The sequence below is a fragment of the Lagopus muta genome, chromosome 6, assembly GCF_023343835.1.
Source record: "Lagopus muta isolate bLagMut1 chromosome 6, bLagMut1 primary, whole genome shotgun sequence".
Taxonomy (NCBI): Eukaryota; Metazoa; Chordata; class Aves; order Galliformes; family Phasianidae; genus Lagopus; species Lagopus muta.
In genome coordinates, this window is record NC_064438.1 from 49,817,200 (window position 1) to 49,840,967 (window position 23,768).

Consider the following 23,768-nt stretch of genomic DNA (forward strand, 5'->3'; position numbering starts at 1 on the left):
TGGCTGAGATTGCTCATAAGTCAGAAGTGCTGTCATGCCAGAGGCACTACAGCACTTGAAAATTTAAGAAATCAAACGTTCACGTTCTTGGACATAAATGCATTTCAGTGAAAAAGTAAATTGCCTCCAAGGCCAATCAACCATTATTTTATCTCTGGAAAGTACCAACATGGATATGGCATCATGTGAAAGTAAAGGATTCAGACTTGTTAGGAAATATCCTAGTCTCTGTTTTATAGATGGAAAAACAGCAATATACACCTAAATCCAGGGCATCACTCAAAGCATAATGACTTGAACATTTTTGTTCCATGATTCCCAGGATGGAACACTATTTCCTCACTATCTTTTGGTTTAGAAGAAGACATGAGAAGGCCTACATTTTGATATTTTTCTGCATTTCATTATAGCTTAAATCATGAAATTTGCCTATCAGATTATGTTGAAAGCAACCAGCACGTACTACACAATCCAATAAGGAGTTTTAAATGTTTGCTGGAACATGGCACGAACACAGCAATTATGTTTGGGAACAAAAAGCTACAGACGGGAACCAGAAGTGTTCTAAAATGAATATTGTATCGTGCTATTTTCTTTCAAAAGTAAGGTTAAGAGAATTTACAGAGCCTTCTGAGGGAGCTGAAATAGACTGCTTGTCAGCAAGACACAGTAATGCACTTCTCAGTTCCCACAGAGTTCATAAGGCAGTGAGAACTCACTTGACCCATGAAATGAGGCTCCTGGAACAGGGGAACACTTGAGACCTTTTCTACAAGAAAGTCAAATTTTATTAATCATCTTCCCCACAATGATCTTCTTGCCCAGAGGCACTTCTCTCTTCATATAGGGTTAAAATAAAGGGTATTATGACACTTAAATTTAGACATATTGCGTTTCTCCTTGGGAAGTGGTTACATCAAACAGGGAGGGTGGCTGGAGATCAAAGGGGAAAAAAGATGTCAAAATACTCATAAGGAAACTTAAAGAGGCTGGCAACAGATCTTTTGTAATGAATAAGAAAGTATTTATCCTTGAATTCCTGGTAAATCACACAAAAACTCACGGATTTAAATTTAGATTATGAACTTCAGGTCACATATGCATCACGGATGTGCACAGACTAAGCTTTACCTACCCACTATCAACTTCAGTAGAATAACCAACGGCTTACTTAATCCATCTTGACTCATACTGTCTCTGCAAAAAACTTTCTAGGAACCAGAAAAAGGCACACTAGCGTTTCTACATAATGTCATTTAAGAGCTGGCTGTTCAGAAAAAACCACCACATTTAAAAAGTAGATGAGCAGAACCAGAAAATCAAACTCTAGAACAAATACATTTTGTAGAACGTTGTGTTTCATGCTTGTATTATATCATCACATGCTCTACTGATACTAAAGAGAGGAAATAAAACCCCAACTATTTCTAGAGACTCCAACGGCATTACTGCTTTTCTGTTTTAATATATTATCATTATTTGTTTCATTCTGAAGTCTTACTTCATGCAGCCAGGGGAGGATGGTAAAGCCCTAGGTGTGGAAAGACACCCCTCTGGTTTTGCATATAAGAATCATGAGCTATAATGCACAAATATCAACGGGAGCAGATAAAAAGAATCAAGAGCTTTCCCTTCCAGAAGGGTTGGCAACTCAAGCTCTGGTGTCTGTTCTCATTTTCTTCTTAGATTTGTGGTCCATTACACAAGGGTAAGGATGAGTAGCAAAGCTGAAAAGTAAAACCTGAAGAGGTTCTGCAATGTGGCAGCACCCTCTTGAGATGTGGAAAAATACAGCTATAAACTTAAGATGAGCAGAGTTCTGAACACAGATCTTTCAGCCCTGGACAAGCTAACTACTAGGACAGCATGGAAGAGAGCCTGGACCAGAGCCCACATTTCTGGATTGAAAGCTACTTCCTGATGTGTTTTGTCAACCCGCCTTTTTCTTCAAACATCGTTTACAATAGAGGAACTAAAATGCACATACACTTCATCTGTTAGTACCACACATTTACATGAGATGGATGCTGAGTAACAGACCAAATTGGAAGTTAGCATCTCAGCACATGCAGTACCAGACCTCAGGCAAGCTGGCAATCTGCTGACTTCAGCTGCCAGGCAGAGTTGTTGCTTTCTAAATTCTGGATCTTAAATTAGATGTTAGCTGTCTAAACTCTGCTGTCAAGTGAAACTTCTACATGCCTTTGGGAACTTGGGGAAATGTATTACACTGTTACAGCTTACTTGGAGCGGGTTTTCATAAAATGCTATTAGCAATACTGTACCTCTCCCTCCGCTGTCATTACTATTGCCTTCTCTTACTACAGGTTAAAAAAAAAATTCTTAGCCTCATTTTCAGATGCTGCTTGGAAATATTACATTACAGTATCTTGAGTTATTTTTATAAAAGTCTGAAGGCTGTTTGATTCTGAGGGAACTTGAATTTATGAGCAATCTTCCTGAGGCAGTTCCACAGATAACTAGATTTTGAGGGGTGGAAAATGTGGACCTATCACAGAGTATTAATAAAATGGAAATAACACTGTAATTGAGCACCTAGAGACCTGACGTGCTTGTCATTGTGAAAATACTTTTAAGATGATAGTCAAACTAGCATCTCTGAAGGAATGTTGAATATTATCTGACTTTTTTATGCTTAGTTCCTGAACTCATTGGAAAGTTTTCATCAATAAGCTCATTTCTTGTTTATAATCATGACCAGCACATTCCTGATCTCTGTGATAAAGCTAAGTACAGACTGTATGTTATAGTAACTCTCAATTTTCCAGTAACCATCACTTCAGGTGACCAATCTGCTGGTTTCAAAAGCATTTCACTGAAATACTTTTTCCTGAGTCTATTTAAGATTACAATTTAATCACTGCTTTAAAGTTAAATGTTAATTTTGCCATTTTTAAACAGTCTTGAATTTGAAACTTTAATATTAAAACAGTTCTTATTTTCCCTGTGTTAACATCTCCCTTAAGTTAATTAGTTGCAATGTTGTCCAGAAACAAACTTAAGCATGATACATTTATGCAAGAGTAGATCTGTTAAAAAAGTGCTTAGCTAAACCTCTGCAGACCATAGTACTACATGACTTTCTCACTCTCTTAAATTTACAGTCAATGCTTTGAAGTTTTTCTTCAAGGAGAAAACAAGAATGCCAAAACGCAGCTGCAAGGCATGAGGTGGACTGATTTATTGCACCAATACATTTAAGTATACAAAAAAAAAATAAAGTTCTTTCATAACATAAAGCTTTTATTTGCTGATGAATCAAACATACCAAATAGTTCTCATCTTGAAAGGCATAGTGCAATGTAGTAATCCACTGGCAATCTCCATTCACCAAGACATTTCTCTCTTCTCGGAAACAAGCTGTCTAAAGGAAGTGAAGGGAAAAAGCCATTGTCAACATCAGCAAGTAGCTTCCACAGGCAGAATATATATGGATGTTTTATGGGATTATTTATAATTGCTGAACAGAGGCCTCTAATTCATTAGAATTCAGACTGCACAAGTGACATGCCAAGGAATCTCTGCAGGCTTGTAGTTAGGGATTCAGTCACACTAATTCTGACTGTGACATTAAAAAAAAAAAAAAAAAGTAAAAACAAAACAGCAAAAAGAAAACCCACAAACCAGCTCGAGCCAACACTAAATCTTTTTAAAATATATTATGGAACAACATTAGGAAAATTATAATTTGTTACTGTAAGTATGGTTCTTCTGAAAAAGAACTTTGTGAAAATACAGTTTGTTTTGTATACTTTTCTTGCATTGCACTTCCAGCTATAGATCATGCAAACATACTATAGGGAAATGAACAAAATTTACTATTAAATTTATTATTATACTATACTATTTACTATACTATTTATTATTATACTATCTTTGTCCTGTATAATACATTTCCAATTTCAAGAATCTTTACTTCACATGGCAACCTTCAGAGAAGCAAGCCCTGCATAGCAGGTTTTCTTAGTATATTTACATAAAACCACCTTTCATAACCTCTGAGAGTCCTCTGAAGAAAAAAAGAAAAATGTTTTTATTGGATCAGTATTATCAAGACGCAGATCCTTTCACTGCTCTCCATTCTGAAAGCAATTATTACAACACCCAGTAGTTCCAGATTCAGGTTTTGGGTTTGGGATAAGAATTGATTTTTTGTCACTGCCAACTGTCCAGATGTCTTAGAAAATGTACTGTGGAAGAATATTCCTGGGAAGCTGAAGCCTCACCATATATTGATCGCATCTTATAAACTACCTCAACTGTAATTCTCCCTGTAAGGAAGCAAAAATCAATTTATAGTTCTACTGAAAAGCTCCATACTGGGGTCATATTGTCAAGTCAGTAATTATTGATGCAAAGAGATGTAAATTATAATTACATGTTAACTGAGTGATTTTCATGTTTACGAACAAGGCCAAAGTACCACTCTAAAAAAAAAACTTGGCACAGGAGCAGTCCTAAGTAATGCAATCCCCAGTCCCAGCACCACAGCTCTCGGTCGTTCTGGCACTGCTGCCTGGGGTGGCTGCCAGCACACAGAGCTAGTTTATTTATTTTCAAAGACATCTGTTTGTTGATCCAGTTCACTGCACAAGCTCAAACAGCGAGGGAATATTACCAACACTCCTAAACCAGTACGCTTCGGAACAGTTTGCATCGTGAATTCTAAGTTCCAAACTATCCTTTTCAACTGACACCAGCACAAAACATCATAGAATGATTTCGTTTGGAAAGGACCACTGTGATCATCTAGTCCAACCATCCACCTACCGTGACCGTCTCGAGACAACACCTTGAAAAAGCATGTCATTAGCTAGTCAGGGTTTGGAACTGAGCAGCAACACACTAAAGACTACACATTTTGTTGTCAGAACAATGAACACAAATGCTCCACACCATCAATGCAAACAGCATGCCTATTTTTTTGCTTACAGCCCACCTAGAGATGTCAGCTGATAGTCACTAATCTTTGCTGTCCTTTAGTAGCTTCCAACCATATGTTATTTCTTGCAGCCAGTGCAGAAATTAGCACTATCTATATAACTTTGTGCTATGTTTAATGTCACACAATGCTTCTATTACATAAACCAGTGTAAGAATGTTTCTTACACCACTCAGAGTGTATAATAAAATGCTTCAAGTCTGCTTTTCAGTGGAACTGCCCACTTAGGAAGCTATTGTATTCCTGCAGGTTTCATTTTAAAAATTAACAAGTTTTACCACATTGTGAATTTCTCATTTCCCAAATGTTTTATGAACTTGATATGCAGGTTACAAGCTCTTGCTTACCCAGGAAAGCCAAACCATGAGAACAGGAAATGACAAAGGGGCACAGCAAAGCAGACAGCTGGTTTTACAGTTCTGCATAGATAGAGAAATCAGCGGAAAGAGGACTGAGCTGGACTGATACTCATCCCAACTATGCACTGGGAGAACTACCACTCCTTGTAGCTCTTTCTTGATAGACAACCCTCTTTCAGCTCTCACTTGCCTAAGAGTGTAGGAGGATTTAGTCATGAAATATGAAGACAACAACTTGTGAAGATTTCTCTCCTCAGGATATCTCTAATGCTTCAGCTATTTAGCTAAATCTCTTAATTAGGTCACTTTAAAAATGACTGAACTAAGCCTGCATGGTTGTATTTACACCAGAGTTTGGGAGTTCCCAAAAAGCACCTTAGGATTTAAACAAATTTTGAGCAATGAATTCATCCCACTGAAGTCTGCATAGAAGTGGCACTGAATTTCCTCCACAAAGACACTCAACTAAGAACCAATGATGCAGCACAGCCTGGAGCAAAGTTCTCCTGACAGCTCCAAGGAGAGCAGAGCAGCAGCGGCCTGTGGAGCAGAGCTGATGGACAGTGTGACTAAATCAGCCCAGTGCAATGTGAGGGGGCTTAACGAGAGGCAAGGGATTTATTCACAGGAAAAGAGGTGGAACTGACTCACTGAAAGGAAGGGAGAGACTGGGAAGGGTGGGCTAGGGAGAGAGAGGCATCAGGATGGGGGCAGAATAGGACAGGGAAGGATCAGTAGGCTTAGTCCTCAGAAAGCCCCTCACCTTTGTCCCTTTACAGAACTTCTGCAAGTTGTGATGCATTACATATATTTCCCCATCAATTCTATTGCTCATTTAACTGCTAATTTATATAGTACTTTTGCCATGATGTTTTTCCTCTGCAGTCTAAGAGTAGGTATTCTAGGTACAGGCCACTTACAGCATAGCAGGTCCTTCCCTCACCTATGAAGTACACATTCCCATTTATGTAATTTGTTGTGACAATGTACATCTCCTTTCATCAAAGATACTCGTTTTCAAATAGGCTTACCCTCTTAACACCTTTGTTTTACAATTTGAATCTGTGGTTCCCAAGTATTTAGTTACAGTTTTACCAGTTATATAAATCCTGTTATAAACTGAAGGATGCAAAGCTCCTTAATATATATGCTTTCAGAACACAAGAGAAAAAAGAACCTTTCATAATGCATTTGTATACAGCTATGAATACCATAGTAGCACCAATCTCAGCTTTCCTGTAGTCTTTAACTTGCCTTCACTGTAAACAAAAATCTGGCCAATAAATTCAGGGTAAAACTAGGGCAGACTGTCTGCTAAATGAATACACAGTAATGCTGAGAACAACAGATGCCTGGAAGGGACTGTCAGACCTGATTGCATTAAAACAGCTTAGGAAAAAAAGAAAAAAGAATTCAGCTCCTATGCTCATGAAATAATTCTTCCTAATCTGGAAGAGTATCAATGTAATTTTCCTTATGCTATTTTAAAAATTCTCCACGTTAGAGAAACATATTACTTACCTCTGCCCTTTTGAGCATTTCCCATTTATTTAGAATTTTCATTGCATAAATGCGCTCTGTACACTTCATTTTAACAACTGCAACCTGAAATAACAAGATATCTTTGTTTAACAAAAGCTCAGTCAGAGAAATACAATATTTAAACAGCTTAACGTTCACACAGTGTTAATTAAGTTACTAAAGAATCATCAGCAATCAACTCACACAGACAAATTACAGCTTGATTCTTTGCTCCCTCCATTAATACTATCTACTTGATGCACCACATGTGGTCAGCTGTTCATGAGCAAGTGCAATGGAGACGATACAGGAAGAGTGTGAAGCTTTTCCTGTGAAGATGTGTAGTAAAGTTGTATTATTTGTCAAGAACAAGCAACACTCGTAACACCATGCCTGCAGACAACAAAGGAATGCTCAACAGGGCAGTCTTAGAAAACGAGGAAGGCTGCTGTCAATAGAACTGCACTACATTTGACTAATTTGTTCTCACATTTCTGGTTTCAGAAACTTGAAAGATATTTGCAAATTAAAATGCTTTTGTGCACTATATGCAGATACTTAAAAAGAAGTAAAAACAGTATTAATTTACTTATTCATCATCTTGCTTGAAGCATTTCACTATGCATTCTGTGTATTAAACTTGCTTAGACTGGCCTGTTAGGAAAAGCAGTTGTTCCTATGGCTTTGCAGTGGAAGAAAAAATGCAGAATACTGAAACTTCAAGGCCTGAGAATGCAAAGACTGCATTTGGGTCATGACTTGTATTCTCCAAGAACAAATTAATTCTTCCAGTAGTAAAGCCGTCATTTCCACAAAATCCTTGTTTGGCAAAGAAAAGGAGGAATCACAAAGTAGGACAGCAGCATTTTCTCAGGGCTGTACAAGGTCTGCCTAAACATTTCTGTTGCTGCCCAATGTAAGAAGCATAAAATGTATCATCTTCCATTGCCTCTAATAGAGCTCTGAGTATCAGTGGGAAAAGTGACGGCAATCGCATCACTCTCTCCTCTTCTGTTGGTTTACAACTCTTATCTATAAGGGATTCAGGGGATGCAGCAACTCCAAGCAGAGGCAGCCTGTAAACCAAGGCTGAAATAGTGCAGAGCAACACTGACCCTGAGGAGGGAAGGGGGAAATGCAATATCTTACTGTACAGAAACTCCAGATGAGGGATGGGGAGACTGCTCTTGCAGTAACACGAGGATGAGATGCTGGCACTCCACTCTGCAGCAGTATACCTATGCCTCCCGTCCCTCAGTAGGTGAAGCTGCTCACCAGGTCACACCTACAGCTAGTATGCACCTGCACAGAATGACGTAGTGGAAACAGACCTTAAGGAAAGAACTAGCAGAAACACATGAGAATTTAGCTCTAAATGCAGCTGGGAAAAACACAGTGCTATGAGGAATCCTTCTGTAAGGTGTGTAGCATATCCACAGCATCATGGCCTCTGCTGGTCTACAAATATATCCAATAAACACTACTCCAACAGGAGAAGATGGATGAGTAAACATGAGGAAGCCTTACCCAAGCACAGATGGAACTGTACAAACCTGCCCTTTAGTAATGGCCTAAAACGCTCTGCTTTGTTCCCAGCCTTGTCACAGCCTTCCTAGTTAAAACCTATTGTAGCAGTCTCTCCAACCACAATTAATAGAATCATTTGCCAGATGCAGCTAAAGATATGCTGTAAGTTAAACTGCGCATTACAACCTCTGGGAAACTAAGATGTTGACATATCCTCTATATATGTTAAATTCTGTTTCATACAGAACTTGATCACTTGGGAAATACCCCAATCTCCTCAAGGAGATCAGAGTAGAACACAATTAATTGCTAGAGAAGAATGAAAGCTGTGCAGCAGAAACAGTTTATAAGTTTGCGTTGCAAGCCCTGAAGTAGCAATAATCAAGTTTCATTACAACACAGTGCTTGAAGTGCTCAGCCTTCTATTAACAAACAGCACACAAAGCAGAATGCAGACATGCATCTGTTGCATTTCATTCTAAGCCCATCAATGTTTAACAGCACTGTAGGGCAGCACGAGTTTAACACTGACATGTGCTAGACCATTAAGGTGTAAGGTGAGCCCAGCATTGTGGAAGGCACAGCTGAGAAGCTGTGCAAACTTAAGAAACGTGCTGTAAATAAGGTCCCTTACCAGCATAAACCTCTTCATGATTCTATCATTCTATGCAATTGGAAGTCATGAAGATGAATAGAGAAAAACAGTTTTTCATGTTACAGAAATTGAAAAGCATCAAATGAAGTAAAAAGGTAGCAAGATGAAATAAAATATTATTTTCTTGCAACAGGTCGCTGTGACACATAAGTATCCATTCAGGATATATTTAAGTATGCTCTTAATGCTTAAGAAACACCCATAGCAGTAGCCTCAGGAACTCTCAGGAACTACTGATTATGGAATGCAGGTGTGGTTAGGAAGTCCCTGAACCCTAAGCTGCTGCAGGCTGGAAAGGAGCAGTTCTGATCCACCCCTACAATTGTTTTCCCATACCTGGCCACAAGGATGGGGTGTGGGGTAATTAATCCAAATACGCTTGACTCACAAAAGCTACTTTTGATACTTGGTTAAGCTACAAAATAAAAACTACAACATGTCTAACTTCCACATGCTCAGTTGGAATGGAGCATCGAAGTTTCTGAATACTAAGCAATAACAGAGAAATGTGATTCTGTTTTATTGAGGAAGTCTGCAAAATTGATAAGGAGAAGTTTCAGATAGGAGAGGTTCAGCCCTTCCCCCTCAGTGCAGCCCTTTCCAAGGCTGCACAGGGATCACCTGGCACCATCCCTGGGACTCTTCATGCTCTCATAATTCATGGCAACAGAAACACTGGAATAAAGCTCAAGTACATTTCCTCAGAAAACCTAAAGAATCCTCCTGCCTACGCTTCAACCATCTTAAGGCATATACGTGTCATAAAAAAGTATGAGAACTGGAGCTAAAGCAGTGAGAGCCAGCGGTGGTAACTACTACGCACACACTATCAGGTTTGTATGAATTTCTGCCATTCATTTCTTCTAGTACCTTTTGCCTCAAAGCTCTGCTTCCCCTGTTATTGCAATAAAATAAAAAATGAACCAATATAGCTGAAATAACCCTTTTACGCTTTGGCAAGAGCTCAATTTTTTGTTTCTCAAATGGTCTCATAAAAGCCTCTTGCTACATTCCGATCTTCAGAAGCCATCTGATATTGACATTTAGGGTGGTAATGTGTAAAGCTATCCCAGGCCAAATTCCACCTTCTCTTCTGCCTCGATGAAACCTATAGGGTAGGAATCCAAGCCAAATCAGCCTCAACAAACATGACAGAACTTCCCAGAGCTGGACTCTGACCTTTGGGTACATGACCAGCAACAGTAAGCAGTATTAAATGACAAATTCTGTTTTATGTAAATAGTAAGGATGATCCAAGAAACTGCAGAAATAACTTAAATGCAAGACTGAATTTCCAGAATACATTTAAAACAGTTAACAAAAATACATTTTACTGGGAAGCGCATGGATTATTTGGTGCTCAACTTCTTGGAAATCACACTGTTGTGTGATTGTATAAAATATAAAAAAAATAAGTTCTCATCACTAAAGGAGATGGACAGACATATAGTTGACAACCCTTATGCAAACAGCTCGCAAGGTTGTCAAGAAAAAGGCACATGTGGCACTGCAGCTGATAGGCACAATACACCAACTGGGATGGGGGAACGTTACTGCCTGTGGAAACACAAAACCACTGGAAACTTCACATACAGCCACACCTCAGAGAGATGACCAACCTGGAGCAGCCATAAGGAGGGCTATTTAGATGGTCAAGGAACTAAAGTGTTTCTCATATTAACAACAGGATAGAAAAAGCTTTGCATAGAGGAAGCAAAAAGGGGGACATGATTGCTGCCTATAAATAAAATTGGAAGAAAGGACAACACTAATAAGGATGATGAAAGAGCTGCTTAGGCTAATGGGCAATAAAATTACATGGATAAAATGGTGTAAAATTGCTATGAATTAACCTTTGGCAGGAACTCGAAATGGCTGCAGACATTTGAGCAAAGATTTTAGACAAACCTTTCATCCGTGAGAAGAGAAAATGTCATTTCAGACGTAAACAATTTACCTGTAATGTCTTGTTACCAGGCCCATAATTGAATATTACAGACATTTCCCCCAACTAATGCTTCTAGATGCCACTTTTATACTCCTATTTCTGTCTCATGCTCTTGATATCTTCAGTACATGCTACTGAAAAAATGCTGTTGGAACTGCTTTATTTTCTCAACACTCCTGGACGTGAGAAGTATTTGACACATAGCTCATTAGTTAACAGTTTAAATACTGCGTTGTGGAGGAAAAACTGGTCTGGACTGTTACATTAGTTTTTTGGGTTTTTTTTTTTTGTCTACCCTACATTTAAAATGGGCAACCAGAGTATCCTTGGTGATGTTCATATTCCACGGTTCGCATTTCCAAAGCAAAATAATAGTTTTTAGCAGACAGCACTGATCTCTGTCTTGTGCAAGTAACAAATAATTTCTAAGTGCCAAGAAGAAAGATTCTGCAGAAGGTGGCACTGAGCAACACCCGGGCTCATCCTCAGCAGTTGGCATGTGCATCAGTGCAGTGGCACGAGGCAGGTCTGTCTGTGTGGGCTGCCCATCCAGCTTCCAGCGGCTGGCCTGCCTCCACGCAGCCACCCAGCTGGCAAGGGCTGTAGATAGCTGCAGTCTCTTTTGAAGCAATTTCTTAAGAAAACAGCTTCTTTGTCCATTTCTACTTCAGAAAACAACTTGTGAAGAGCACAGAGTGGTAACACAAACCTAATCAAATATTTCTGGGGTACTCAGTAGCAGTCACCAAGATACCTGAACAGGGGAGGCAATCTGAGTGGCAGCCTGCAGGCTCACCACATCCCTGGTTAATTTCTAGAGATGCAGACAGAAAACTGAACATGGTACCCCAAATCTGAGATTGCGGTGTGGACAAAGCCTAAAGAGCACTGCCTCACACTGCCAACAGTGACTGTCAATAGGAAGCTTAGCTTTTGCATGCTCTCTTCAGAGTCTAACCAGTTCTTAGCCACATAATAATGGGAACCACATAATTCATCAGAAACCAGTGGAACGCAGAATCAATCCTGTTCTGCCAACCACAATTTTATTTTCCTCTTGAAACACTTTTAGGTGTCTTGCTTGCAGCTAGGATGCTAAGCATATGTAGAGGTAACAAGCATTATTACTAGATGATTGCAGGCATTACCCTAGATTATTTCTATGGTCCCTTCCAACCAAACCATTAAAAGAAAAAAAAAAAAAACAAAAAAAAAGAAAAAAACTTGATCACATGGATCAAGTCTGCAAACATTTACAGGAAAAAATATTTACAATCTATCAATAGGTAAGCGATGCTTACAAGGGACACTTTAAGAATTTTAGTTATTTTGATGCTAAGCAAATTCAACCCTTCTGCTGCAACCACAGTGCTGCTCACTCAAAAAAATCCTTACTGAAAAACAAGGGAAGGAAAACAATTGTTTGGGTCCGATATTGCCAGATTTCCAGGAGATGCCAGCCACTCCATACAATGCAAGTTCCCCAACAACATACATATTGACAGAGTTCTTCCCTCAACAGCAGCTTGCTCTTGAAATGTGTTTATCTACTGCCAAGCACCTAAATAGCCCTCCATACAAAACAAAGAGAAGTGATGTTAAAGCCTTAAAGTACATTACTAATGAGGTTAGTTGAAGCTTGCAAAGGAGCAAGTGCAAGTATCTAGGGTCACAGTTCTGACACACAGGACACTCGTCCTATCTACCCCTTAACTACATTCCAGCACTAGGAATCCAAGTTTCCTTAGCAGTAGAGGCAGCACCAAGCACACAGACAGCACATCCTAGGTTGGTCTGGGTTTCTCAGATAGACACAATCCCACAAAACCGAGTTTCTTAGGACATTTCCTTTCAAATAATGGTTCACACTGTTTCCAGACAAAAGGAGCAGACAACCACATGCAAATTTCAAGTTACAGAGATATATGTATTTTTATGTCTAAGAACTGGAGTCATTTTCCATTCTGTTCTTACAGTCTTTACACTTTCCCCTAGACAAGGTGTGTTTTCACTGGTTAACAACACACACATGACTCTGCACAGCATGCTCATTCTTGTTCGCAAAGATAGGACACTGAAGTCATGAACAGAAATGAGAATTAAGATTTCAAAAAATAATTTTAGTTCTGATTTTATTTTGGAGGGTTTACCATTATTTTATTCTTCCTGGAAGTTTCCCGTCTGCATGTGAGCCCTCCCCCAAAAAAGAGAATGAAAGTAATATGTGGGCACTCAAAAATGTTCCAGCCAGGTGCATACACCTGCATACACCATACGAGATGGCTAAGAACCCTGAGTAGTTTATCAATCATACACTTAACATTTCAAATTACAATATCATTCTAGCTGTCACAGGCACAAAATCAAACTATTTCAAACTATTCTTCGTATCTATGAAACTTCTGAAGAAAATTAATGAAGTTCTTAAGCCAGTGACTCCAGGACTCAGACCTTAAATATTCCAGTAAAGGATATTCAGACACGTAGTTTACCATGCATGCAAAGTAGCTGGCTACGTTTATGAGAAAAGGAGAACCGTGTGTTTTGGCAGGTGGCTTCAGAAGAAATCTCCAGGTCCTGAGTTAGGCTATTTTTGTCTTAGCATAATAATGAGAATTTTAAGAAATATTTTTTCTTTTGCTTTCTCAATTCTCCTTTGCTTTAAGAACTTTCACTCAGGTGGTTTTGGATTACCAGCTGTTTTCTTCTTCTCATATTGCTGGAAAAAGCGTAAAGAATCAGGCTGTTATGTGGGTTTGAAAAGGAAAAGGAAAGAAAAAGATACTGGCAGAGAAGTCATGCACTGGGAATTATCAATCTGCCTTTAATTAGATACTGCTCTGTATGGAGGGACACACATACGCCATCTCAATCCGCTTTCTGGTCAAGATTCTGTTTTCTAGGCTGTATGTGTTGCGTGGCAACATTGATCCCAACTAATAATTACTACTATGTCTTTATTTGGGTTAAGCTATCTTTCTTCAAAGCTACTGATTTATGCAAAAGTTCTCTGGTAAGACTGAAAACCCATGGGTTCTCAAAGAAGTTTTAAATAGCTAAACGGTGGATGTAGCTGCTACAGACATTGGGGAGAATGGAACGTAGTTTTCAACCTTTTTGAAGTCTGGCTCATTTAGCTGTTCAGCTTCTTAATTTAAACTACTTATTTCGAGCAGGAATATGCTTAGTTTAATTTTGATTAAATTATTTATGCACTTCAACAAATACAATATTTTGCAACCGTGTTTTGAGCTAATAGGTTTTTGTTTGTTATCAAGAACAAAACAGAAACCTTAAGAATAACCACTATAATCCCATTAACTAATCTATAACATGGTTCCCATATGTGTATGAGCATACCATGGGAAAATTACTTTCTGGCAAGTGGGAATGAAGAGCAGTGAGCTTCAGATCAATGAATCCTGATCAAAAATTTTCAAGCTCCTACAACTATAAACCTTTTACTTAAAAGAAGAACAAGACAATGTAAAACTGAAAGATAACCAACACTTGTGAGCTCTCACAGCTCCAGAAGGATGAAATAAAGATGTTCTATCACTTCACTTCTTTGAAGTTTCATTTTCACTGAGATGAAGTGGGAAGGGGTAGAATCTACCAGTTGCTTTAGTCATGCCATGCTTTTGCAAGTGAAATAATATGGAAGACATTAATCTATGCACCCCAAACAGTATTAGCAAAAATTTCCACAGTGATTCTTATACACTTTTCATCCTTCTGATCCAAAGCTAAGAAAAGCCACCCTAAACCTCCTAACAAGTATAAACAGAAATCCCTGAAAAGTTAACAGTCATATTTAATCCACTGCTGTACTGAGATCTCCAGTTGGGGAAAACTCTACGTGGAAAAGATCATCATTTTGAAAAGCACAGAGCAAGTCCTCCCTTAAAGTTGTAACAAGGCTTTAAAGCCTTACACATCACACAAGACTTCTACTTCATCATGAAAAAGCATGTAAATTATCAACATTTGTCTGAGTACTTTGTCTGTAAGTTAAGTTCAAGGTCGCCTTCAGAAGCATTCCACAACATAGTTCCTCTCCTGCTAGATATCAGAACTTGAAAAAGCATCAGGAAATGAATCCTGTTTCTGTGTGCAATGTGAAAAGAGTTTACTGTTAAATATTCATTGATTTTAGGATTAAGAGAAATATTCTGGCAAAGGCATTCCTGATTCTGGCTCCATCTGCAAGTCGCTAATGAAAGGTTCCCTTGTCCTGAAATCATTTTTGATAGCTATAGCATTCACAAGTTTAGTTCTGAAGAGATCCAGAAACCCCTTCTAATCCCGCCAAAAGACAAACCACCAAAACACTAATCTAAAATTCTTTAGATATCAGATCTGGTCACAGTCACTACAGCAAGTAATTTGGCACAGCAGGACCAAAAAAAGCAGATCAAAGTAGCCCATGCTGAGCCTTCCATCACTACTATATGCAGTTCAAGAATTTTCCTTCAGTGTGTATCCAGTCTGATCTCCTGGACCACACATGCTTTGATGCTGCTAGAAGAGTTAAAACCAGTGACTGATTTTTATGTACTCATTGGGGTCAGAAGCACATTTTGTGAATACCTGGAACAAAGGTACTCATTTAGTCTCCTCCAGAAGAAATCCAGGTCACACATAGCAAAACCATTCTACAGTGGGTTCACTGTCTTCAAAACTATGGTATGCTACTGCTTTGAATCAAAACTCGTAACAGACACATAGACAATTACTTATTACTGCCTTGATTTTCTGGGTCCCTTAATCTGGCCATAAACCTTGTTGCTCAGACTTCTATTCTACACTTAATTTGTGCTTTCAGTCCTTTGTTGGACTTATCAACTTGCGTTTCTCATTTCTGTTCTTCTCTTCTTCTCCTCATGTGAGCTCCTGCAGAACTATTCTACCAAAAAGCTGTGTCCAAGTAACAGATTACAGACAAAACCTTAAGTGAAACAACCAATTGATTGTAATTATTTTTAAAAAACAAATATTGCAAGTCATGGAGATCAAATTCCACTAGAAAGTTAACTTTTATTTTACTCATCAAGATCTTAGTACTTATCTGGTCATTTTACTTAAAACACTCAAGTTCTTGGAACAGCAATGTTTACTGTGACTACACACAAACTACAGCACTATACTGTTAGAGGATGGTAAGGATCAGATTATATTCCTGAAACACGAATTTCTGTCTCCATAGGTGTCTGCTTTTTTCACAAGTAGTCCCTGAAGAGTTTAGAATATTGTTGACCTTGATATTATTTCATCTACTACCAAGTCCGCATACACACACAACCCTCACTACTTTCCAAACCAAGAATGAGAAAGGTCCTGGCATTTTTCTAGCTCTGTTTGTAGTCTGCCTATGATAGCTCTACCCCGCAATCAAACACTTTGTGAAAGCCTGACATATGAAGCACACCATGCTTGAAAGGAAAGCCCTGCACAGTATACAGTCCTGCTCTCTGTGGAGACAGCAGCTGAAGATAAGCCTTAGCCAATGGCAGCAGAGGTTGCAACCAAGTGCTAAGGGGTCCGAGTGAGCCAACGATGGCTGTCACTACATTTGACTTTACTGCTGTACAACAAAAGAATCTTCTTGAAAGAAATGTAAATTTTTTACTTCCAGAAATCCTCTACATAATCATCTCTTTTGCTGACAGCTATACCTTTTGTTATGTGTACTCAAATGCAGAAAGTGTTGTTTTGAGGTTCTACAGCAGTCTCAGGTATCCTGTGCCTCCTAGAGGGAATATGCTCATGAACACTTTTGCCAGGGTCAGGCCCTCTCAGGCTTCTGTGATTGATGAGACTTTCATTAAGCATATTAAGAAGTATAACTTCAGTCCAGGGCTCTGGGCCTGGCAAGTCCTCAAAACACAAGGCGTTCCTATCATCCCAGCATGATTCAACTTGCTGTCCAAAAAACAGATCCAGCAGCCTTTGATCTTCAAAGATGACAGGGAACAGCCTCTGAGGCAGCCTAATGCGTCTTTCTGCATTACCAGATTGCTACAGAGACGGGCAGATGGGTGGAGCAGCCTTTGCATTCCTACCATAGAAGCAGCCCAGTTGTGTTAAATTACAGCAGCGCAGAAGAGTAAGTACATATGGCAAGTGGGAGAAAGGATCCCAAAGTCAGCTGTGCAGCTGCTAAATGGCACCACTGAGCTCTCACACACTGAATAGGAGCTTTGCTACAATGAATTAGCTGATCACAGGAATGGCAGAAGTAGACACCAGAAGCCCTACTTTAAAGTAAATGGCTGGCACCCACATTTGCAAGTATTTTAATTTATCTGTGTGAATCTTTTGTCTTCAAATGCAGGTCAACTGCACCAAGAAATCAGAAGAACAAAGGACGAGAGTTACGTTACAAAGTATCTTACCTCACCAAATGCACCTCTTCCAATCACTTTTATAATTTCAAAGTCATCGCGATGAAGCTGCATCTCCTTTACCAATTTTGTAAATGGTTTTGCTGTTTGGAGGGAAAAAAAACAAATGGAAAACTCAGTTATTAACAGAAATTTTGTAAATCAAGCTAATCCATTAAACAGAAATTTGAAGTACTTGAAGCATACATGGTTTACTTTTTCAGCTACTACTAGAATATACAAATAGGAGGAAAAAACTGCTCTGTGCAACTAACAGTTAGAATTCTAAAAAGAAGTTAAATTCCCTAAGTAGTCAAGCTTTCGTCTTATGACAAAATCACTGTCTCAACCTTCTGTTCTAAATTAGTTCATCTACACCATTTATGCATCACCAAGAAGCACAGTGTGTGACACAACCCTATTGAAGTGCTGGTGATTACATGACTACACAGCTTTCTGGAGCTGCAGTCCACAAGAGCAGTGCATGAGATTACGTAGAACACACATAAAATTAGATGAACTTTTCTTATTTTACGACAAGAAAAGTACAGATCCTACTACGACTCACCCCAACATATGAATGGGCATTATCAACTTCAGCCAAGTGTCCACAACCCACTCCCAGGAGATAGGATGTACTTCATGAGGCCACATGGGAGAAAAACCATCACCAAAAACTCACTGCTGCTCATAAAACAAATATCTATACTAAAGAACAGCCATGGGTTTTTTTTGTTCTAGAGAGAGAATTTAAATTTGAACAAAAGGAAGAAATCATGTCTGCAGAGAAAAGCACTACTCCTGTATCCCTAGGAGGTGGATCCTTCAAGACGGCGGGATAAGCAGACCCCATTTCCTTCACCACCATTTCTATGTGAGAACTGCACAAGTCCTATGTCAGTCCTTCTGTTTCATCTCCATTTGTTAGCAGAAGTAGTATGGAACACAATGACTTAGTTTAACCCGTGGAAATGAAAAAAACATTCTCCCTCCTAAAAGGAAGTTGCCATTGTTACAAGCTATTCATAAACCTCATGAATGTTGGTGTTTAAGTATTTAGCAAACACTGGTGCTAATAAACACAGTAACTTCAGCAGCAACTCTCTTAGAAAATACAGCACCAAACACAAATGTCTGAATGTACAGAATGGCAGAGTGGATGGTACTTCACCTCAATGGACAAATTCAGGTCTTTTCAAGGTATCTAAAGTTTCTGAAAAGTAAATAAAATTTGAAAGTAGAACCTAACATGGACAGAATCCCATCATCACAGATACCAAAATGGAGTTTATGTAACAAATGAGAGCCTAGAGGAGGCATCAAGCCAGTAATTCTCTTAAACTGATATTTGCTTTATTGACATTTTGGAGCAGAACACTGTTTATATCAGCATGTAGCCTGCTGCTTTCAAGTACTGGATTGCACAATTCTTACTTCTTAGTAAGTTACATCAAAAAAACATTTCTAGACTGCTTTCCTGTTTTCGCCTCCGGACTGCTGCTGCTCCTCAGCTGCCTCGTATCCAAATTAGCAGTATATACACAACCAGCAAGACTGAGAGTGCACAAACTTGTTCCACAAAGTATCAGAACACCATTTGCCATTTGTCCTTGCCAGGATGATGCCAAGCAATACACCCACTAACACAGAATCAGTAAGGGGCTCCAGATTTCTTTTTCTATTGTATAAATAGGAAACTGAAAGTAAGGTCTTTTTTCCATGCACTGGAATGAATTATTACATTTTAGCGATTAGTTTTGATCCCAATATTAACAGTTGGAGTTGATGTAATACTTAATGAAAGTATTTTATCCTGGCAAACAAAAGCATTAACCGTACTGGGGGTTTTGTTGGCAGCAACTACTGAATTCTGTTATATATACTGTTGTCAGGGTAACTCTAGCTCTGAGTAACTGCATGAGCTTGTTTATTCATGATTGAAACTTGAAATTTGATTGAAATTTGGGATAGGCATTCTATGTTCAATGTATTTATATGCATCGCTGTGTTTTCACTCAAGCTGGTTTGGAATTCTTATACTTGCACTTGCTTGAAAGAAGGATGTTCTCTGTAAGTACACAAAGGGGGAAAAAAAAAGTCTACTAATTTTAAGGAGCCAAGAAACGCCTGCTTTCAAGAGCAGTATACACAACAGTCACAGTCTATGTTTTGATCAATATTCATAAATTGAAGGAAATGCCAATATTCATTTCTTCACTGAAAACCAAGGTATATAGGAAAGACATAATTCTTTCCCACAAAAAAATTATATTCCAATCGTGTTCTCTTCTTTTCCTGATAGATGGCACCACGATGCTTTGTTTGCACAGAAAAAAAACATCAATTTGAATAATTTGAAAACATAATTTGAAGCCCAGTCACAGGTAAATAGGTTTGTGATTTAGGTTTCTTGCATACATCTACATCACAGTCAATTATGGCATCCAATAGAAGATGTTTGCAGATGGATCCATTTAGAAGGACAAGGTGCTGCAGGAAGCAACAGCAAAGTGATGTGACATGGCAGTGGGGCAGGCAGGTGCACTCCAGCCCCAGCCAAGGGCAGCGATGCTTTGGAGCTGTACTTTCCCTTTAGATTCTGTTAATAATTTACTCTCTGGAATCACAAAAGGTAGCGCCTTTATGTTGTAATGGACCAAAGCCCATTTGTGGGCTCTTGGTAACTCCTGTTTCAGTGGCGGAGCAGTCCAACAGCTACAGTTTGAGGACTCCATGTTTTGTTTGGCAATGCAAGGTTCCAGAAATTTGGAATCACAAAAATCACTGAGTGGAAGCTGCCAAATGTTCGGGAACATCTGATGTTTTGTTATTATTGGCAACCTCGAGCTTTAAATAAATGTGACAACTGTAAGAAACTAACACAGACAAACAGGACAATTCTGGATGAAAGGGACCTCGGGAGGTCTCCTGCTCGCATTGCTGTCATCACTGATTTTACAGCAGGTTACCTGGGGTTCTGTCTGGTCAGCTCTCAAAAACTTCCGTGGATGGAGCTTCCACCACCTCTGTGGACAACACATCTAGATACTGTGCTCCACTGCCCCAGAGTGTCACATATCAGAACTGATCTAGGTTTTAAACCTATATAATGAGAGGATAACATTCAGGCAGACCTGCCCAGAAGGCACATCCAAACCATCTGTCGCACAGAAACCACACTCCCATTATCTATCTACTCCCTGTACAAAAAGGTATGGTAGGAAACTGTGAGAATTGCACAATATTGATGTCAAAGAAAAAACAAAATGATGCAGATAACTGTCTGTAGAGCCACACATCAGGCAGATCCAATTTCTCATTTAAGATGATGTTTTCTTTGGAGGAAGAACATGAAAGAGAAGCAAGTTCTACTATTTCCCTCAACCACCCCTAACTTACATTCTAGAAATCAAGTAACTTGCTTGCCCTTTGTGCACCCTTTTCAAAGAAACAGCATTCCTGTGATATTGCTACTAAAACAGCAGGCTGACAGGTTTAACAAGTTAGTGCTTGTATACATGTCTTGAGATACCCACACCCAGGTAGCCCCAACCAGCTTACGAGGGCTGATAAATACCTCTTATAACCCACTCTCTCAAGTTTTAAAGAAGTACAATCCTCTCTCTACTTGATGGTGAAACTTTCCCTCTATTTTAGAAGTGTAAATTTTTGCTAATTCCTCCATCCTTTGTTGACTCCAGCCTTCACTTCTTCCAATTATAGATCCTTGCTTCCCTTTTCCTGTGCTGGCCTGTTTCCTCTTACCATCCACCCCTGCAAAAGCTTTTTTCCTCAGTGTGATTTCCTAAGGAAATAAAGGATCACACTTTGGCAGAGTATCCATTCCTCCTTCTTCCTAACTTCTGATCCCAGTTCAGATACTTGATTTCCCGTTTATCAAATTTCACTTAAAATGTCCAAAGATACTAAGTTACTTCCAGTTTTACGAGAACCAAGGGTGATAGAAAAGACACCACTGCGTCATTCCAATGAAAGGAAAGGCTGTAGCAGGAATACAGTTGGGCATCCTGAGCTGCAAAACAGACATACCTTGTCACTCATGGACATGGAGGGAGCTATAGGTACAGTAGGGTGACGATGAAACCCCAAGTGAAAAAAGAAAACATGCATCAGAAAAGAGAAGGCAGTGCAGTGGGAAGGGCAAAGGGTTGTGCCAGTAATGGAGGCAGGTCCCAAATCCCTGGGAAGCCAAACTTCAACGTTCTGCTGTTTACAGAGAAAGGCGACATTTTGTGCTCTATGACTCACTGCCTGTCGAGCATTTTACTTGTGCCATGTCCCCCCTCCCATTTTTACAACCTGCACTACACACACACACTTCACCTATTCTGCCTGCCTCTTACTCAATGATCCAACTCTTCATCACTCAGCATTCATTACACAAGCAAATTCAGTGGTGCAAGACTTCGGTGTTTAATCCAATAATAACCAGAGAAGCACTGCCTAGTTCCCATTGCAAGGCGTTCACAGATCTTGCAGAAGAGCCTCTTGAGTAGGACGCTGCTCCATGCTGAGCCATCAAGTCTCACAGTTGGTCAGCGCTTGGTTCAATGACACATAGTTGCGCTAGCACAACACCAGCAACACCTGAACTTTCTTGAGATCGATTGCCAGTGAGAAAATTACTAGGTGGTAAGTTTATTAATAAAGTTGAGATTGTATTAAGAAACTTAAAATTGGTATGCAAATGCTTTTTAAAGAGCAAACAAAAACAAATAAATGCCAGATCTTCACTGAAGACATAACTCAGTCACAGGATTAGCTTTGTTTTACAAAAGTCTTCTGGCCTAAGTAAAGCACAGTGCCAGACCACTTGCAGTCAGATATCTCGATGGTGCTTGGACTTAGATCACATAAATCACATCAAACTCCTCAAAGATTTAAATGGACAAAAACAGTCACTACTTTTGGTATAAACCAAGACTGTACAGTCCATGGTTTCTGCACTGTGCTCCAGGAGAGGCTGTATCAATCACAGAAAAATAATTCTGGCATTTAGGATCTGATACAAGTACCTATACAAAAAAGGTATTACCATGCTGAAGGATAATGGCAGCAGGAAACACCACGATACGGATTCTATTGGCACTGCTGCACTGATACTGACCCTATTGGCATAGCTAACTTTGCTGGCAGAATAGTAGTGTATTTACCTTGAAACATCATCTGTGGTCACTGTTACTCATTAAGTATACTTTGTGTAGGGTAAGACCCAAAAGGAAGTACCACACAGAAGGACTCCCTGAGCGGCAACATGCTACCATTTGCCAGGACACTGATGAACGCTACCACGAGCACTCAATAGCTGGCCCACTGCTCAACTAGCCCGTTCACCTACAGTGAAAGGCACCAAAGATAACACTGGAGACAGGCAAACACTGAAGAACACACAGATCGTTCTGAGCAGTCTGAGTGGTAAAACGCACTGCCAGTACAACTGCTGCCAAAGCAATGGCACCTCTCTGAGACCTGCACAGCCCCAGAGCTCTAGCAGACAAAAGAGGAAAAAAGCACTGGCTTACATGTGCAAGAACAAACATCCAACCTCTATTTCCTATGTGTATCTGTAGGTCTCTCTGAAAGCAGTGCTTCCTATTTCCAAAGAAACCACAAGAGATACAAAGAGCATAATAACACTATTTGATTGTGTTTTGTAGCTGAGAATTTTCTCTATCTCACATTGCTTCTGCCACCTCTGAACTGCACCATCCCACCACCTCACTGCACTGACATCCACTCCTTGGTCTCCTTATGGAGCATCTACGAATGTCAATGGGCACCATTTTCTCCACGTGGAGGAACTCAATTCCACACCTTCAATTCCACGCGCACAGATCAGACTTGAAGGTGTTGGTATGTGCTGATGAAACAATGGATGCATATATAGCTGAGGAACCTCGCATGTGAGGTCTACCAGAGAAGGAAGCTCATTGCAGAGTGTAAAGCTTGGTATTTCCTATCTGCTTCCCAGCTGCCACTGTTGGGAGAGGGAAAGCTGCAATGCCTTTCCCCAAGGCTCAAAGCAGTCCTGCAGACTGAGCACCAACCACAGATTCCCTATCAGACTCTTCAGCTTCAGAGACTTAATGACTACTGTGCAGGAGCCCAACAATGTCTGCAGCACATGATTTTCCAAAGAGACAAACAGTAGATCTTGCCTTATGAGATTTTTACAGTATTTTCCTTCCTTTTAACTGTTGCAAAGAAATACGAGTATTACTATTCCATGATTCTGCTGTTAAACAATTGTCAGTATCCAACACCTTCTAGAGTTTCATCCTCAACTTTTTTCCTTACAAGGTTCAGATTCCACCCAGAAAATACACTCGCATAAAGTCATACAGAAGCTCACTGAATTACAGGTTTTCCCTGGGATTGACTCTCTGGCTTC

At 39.5% G+C, this 23,768-nt stretch overlaps 1 protein-coding gene across 3 annotated transcripts in view; it reads right to left on the bottom strand.

The window, feature by feature from the left end:
- CDC42BPB (CDC42 binding protein kinase beta) overlaps window positions 1–23,768 on the bottom strand; it is an 87,400-nt gene that overhangs the window by 45,070 nt on the left and 18,562 nt on the right. For all 3 annotated transcript variants that reach the window (XM_048949453.1, XM_048949452.1, XM_048949455.1), the window contains exons 2-4: window positions 17,369–17,460; window positions 6,844–6,927; window positions 3,290–3,385 (exon numbers count right to left, since the gene is read on the bottom strand). In XM_048949453.1, coding sequence (XP_048805410.1) covers window positions 3,290–3,385; window positions 6,844–6,927; window positions 17,369–17,460 — 272 coding nt within the window. The remainder of the gene's footprint in view (window positions 1–3,289; window positions 3,386–6,843; window positions 6,928–17,368; window positions 17,461–23,768) is intronic.